We start from the raw sequence: 2,066 nt of genomic DNA, 5'->3' as shown, positions 1-2,066 counted from the left end.
CAGGAAGGGGCGAGTTCTTGGCGGTCGATGTGCGGGGGTAGTCGCTCCGCGTTGTTTCGCAACCACTGCCTGCACAGGGCAACGGCGAGGGATGCGTTGTTCTTCTGAAACTCGCCGAGGAGGCCTAGGACACGAAAGGGTTGACGTGCGTGAGAATGAGGTGGCGATCGATTGGCCATTGTTGGTGATGCTATGCTTACCGAGCGTGCAGTGCTTGCCCCACGCTTCGATGGGAGGAACTACACTGAGATCTACCTGGCCCACACAAAATACATTGTAAGCCTTGTGTGGTGGTAGGCATTGCGCGTGCACTCAGCTGTCTGATGGCAAACCTTCTTGATTGCGGCCTGTTTGACGAGACTTTGCATCGCTTCGTCGGTCTGGGGCACAGTGTAGGCAGACACTCCAGTCTGGACGTTGGCGCATTAACGACAGAGATCGTGAGCGTTTGATACAGTGCAGGCTTGTAGGGAACGCACCTTAAATATCCCGGCCTTTTCGTAGGCGATCTCGGTGAGGGTGTCACCCAACACCTTTTGATGGTCGTACCCGAGCGAAGAGATTCCACACGCGTCAGGGTGCACCACATTCGTGGCATCCGTGCGCCCGCCAACACCCACCTCCACCAACGCTACATCCACCTGAAAGAGAGTGGGATTGTTGGCCCATTGATCAACATTGTAGGTAGCTTGAGGAGCAGCATATCACTCTCCCGCTATGGTATTGGTACGCACCTCTTCCCTGATGAACACGTTTAGGGACATGAGCGTCAAGAAGCGGAAGTATGCTGGCATCTCTGGCGTTTCATTGCCCTGCGCGATCTCAGCCGTCAGGCCAGCCACGCACGTGCCAAGCGCGCGTCGTGCGTACCTGAGTAGTGGCGTGGAGCCTGTCCCACGTGTCCCAGAAGTACCTGGCAAACACGTCCCGCTCCAGAGGCTTCCCATCAAGTCTGATTCTTTCTCTGGGCGTGTTCGTCACCGTGTAAGCAGCAGCAGCACTTCATATGGACAGCATGAGGTTGTGATCATACCGAACGTCGACGAGGTGAGGAGAGGTGAAGAGGCCCGTACGAAGGCCGTAGCCACGCCGCAGAATGCTCTCGGCAAAGGCGCACGTGGAACCCTTGCCCTTGGTGCCCGCTACATGCAAGCACGACAGTCGATCCACCTTGGGCCGTTTGAATATCGTGTTAATTTAAAATTATTTTTAGAAAATATAAATATAAAAAGCAAGTGGAGAACGCACGTCCAGCTCCAAGCGTCGGAGGAGAGTCAGCATTTCGTGGCGCAGGTCAACTTCTCTGTTGGTGCGTCGCTCCCGTGCCCAGGCCTCCATGGCCTGCGCATTCGACACGAGTGAACCCAGTGCCGTTACCGCGCCCTGTGCCCGCACCTGGTAAGCCCCACCACCAGTATACCATTTCCTGGGCAGGGGGGTGTACATCGAAGCTGCGGTCAGTGAGCAGCTGCCGGTACCCACGGTGCCCGAAACGAAAGGCATCATAAAGATGAAGAGCTGGAGAGGCAGCCTGGCGTGGGCGCCCCCACCCGAGACAAGACCCGAGACAAGGCCGCATACTGTCGGAAAAGGAAACAAAAAGAAACTTATTTTCTTATTTCAGGTAATGAAATTTCCAGTTTTAAAGCACTGGCCCAAAATTTGCCAGGTCAGGTTCCTTCTCCTCCTTCTGCAGGAGTAGGTTACGATCGGCGACTGCGGTCAGGTCTTAGGACAATCAGCTCGACGGGGGAAGATCCTGCGTGGCTTGCGATGGACGAGCCAGAACTTCCTCTGTTCGAGGGATTTCCCACTACGCAGCCTGGCCTGGGCGAAGCCTGTTCGCTTGTTGGTCCGCTCGAGCAGGTGGTACCAGAGACAACTTACCATGCCCACCGACAACTCAGAGACGGGTTGTGCGCCTGGAGGAACTGGATCTTTGTGAACCAGAAATTCTCCATCCTCCGTTTTGACCCACGCTCCAGCCAGGTACACACAGTAGTGGTGGTGGTAGTGGGACGTGCAGTAGTGGTGGTAGTGGGACGTGCAGCACGTCCCACTACCAC

The 2,066-nt window shown here is 55.8% G+C and overlaps 1 protein-coding gene across 1 annotated transcript; it reads right to left on the bottom strand.

Annotated features, from left to right (window-relative positions):
* Positions 1-251: 251 nt before the first annotated feature.
* Positions 252-1,579, bottom strand: ACA1_067590 (folylpolyglutamate synthase, putative; the record flags this gene model as incomplete). Its single annotated transcript, XM_004337469.1, has 7 exons — positions 252-410; positions 480-689; positions 735-812; positions 871-1,000; positions 1,034-1,142; positions 1,245-1,383; positions 1,445-1,579. The coding sequence occupies 7 exons, from the start codon at positions 1,577-1,579 to the stop codon at positions 252-254; spliced, it is 960 nt and encodes a 319-aa protein (XP_004337517.1).
* Positions 1,580-2,066: the final 487 nt, after the last annotated feature.

The sequence above is a fragment of the Acanthamoeba castellanii genome (assembly GCF_000313135.1).
Source record: "Acanthamoeba castellanii str. Neff unplaced genomic scaffold scf7180000084601, whole genome shotgun sequence".
Classification (NCBI taxonomy): Eukaryota; Discosea; order Longamoebia; family Acanthamoebidae; genus Acanthamoeba; species Acanthamoeba castellanii.
This window is presented reverse-complemented; position numbering and strand designations above follow the sequence as displayed.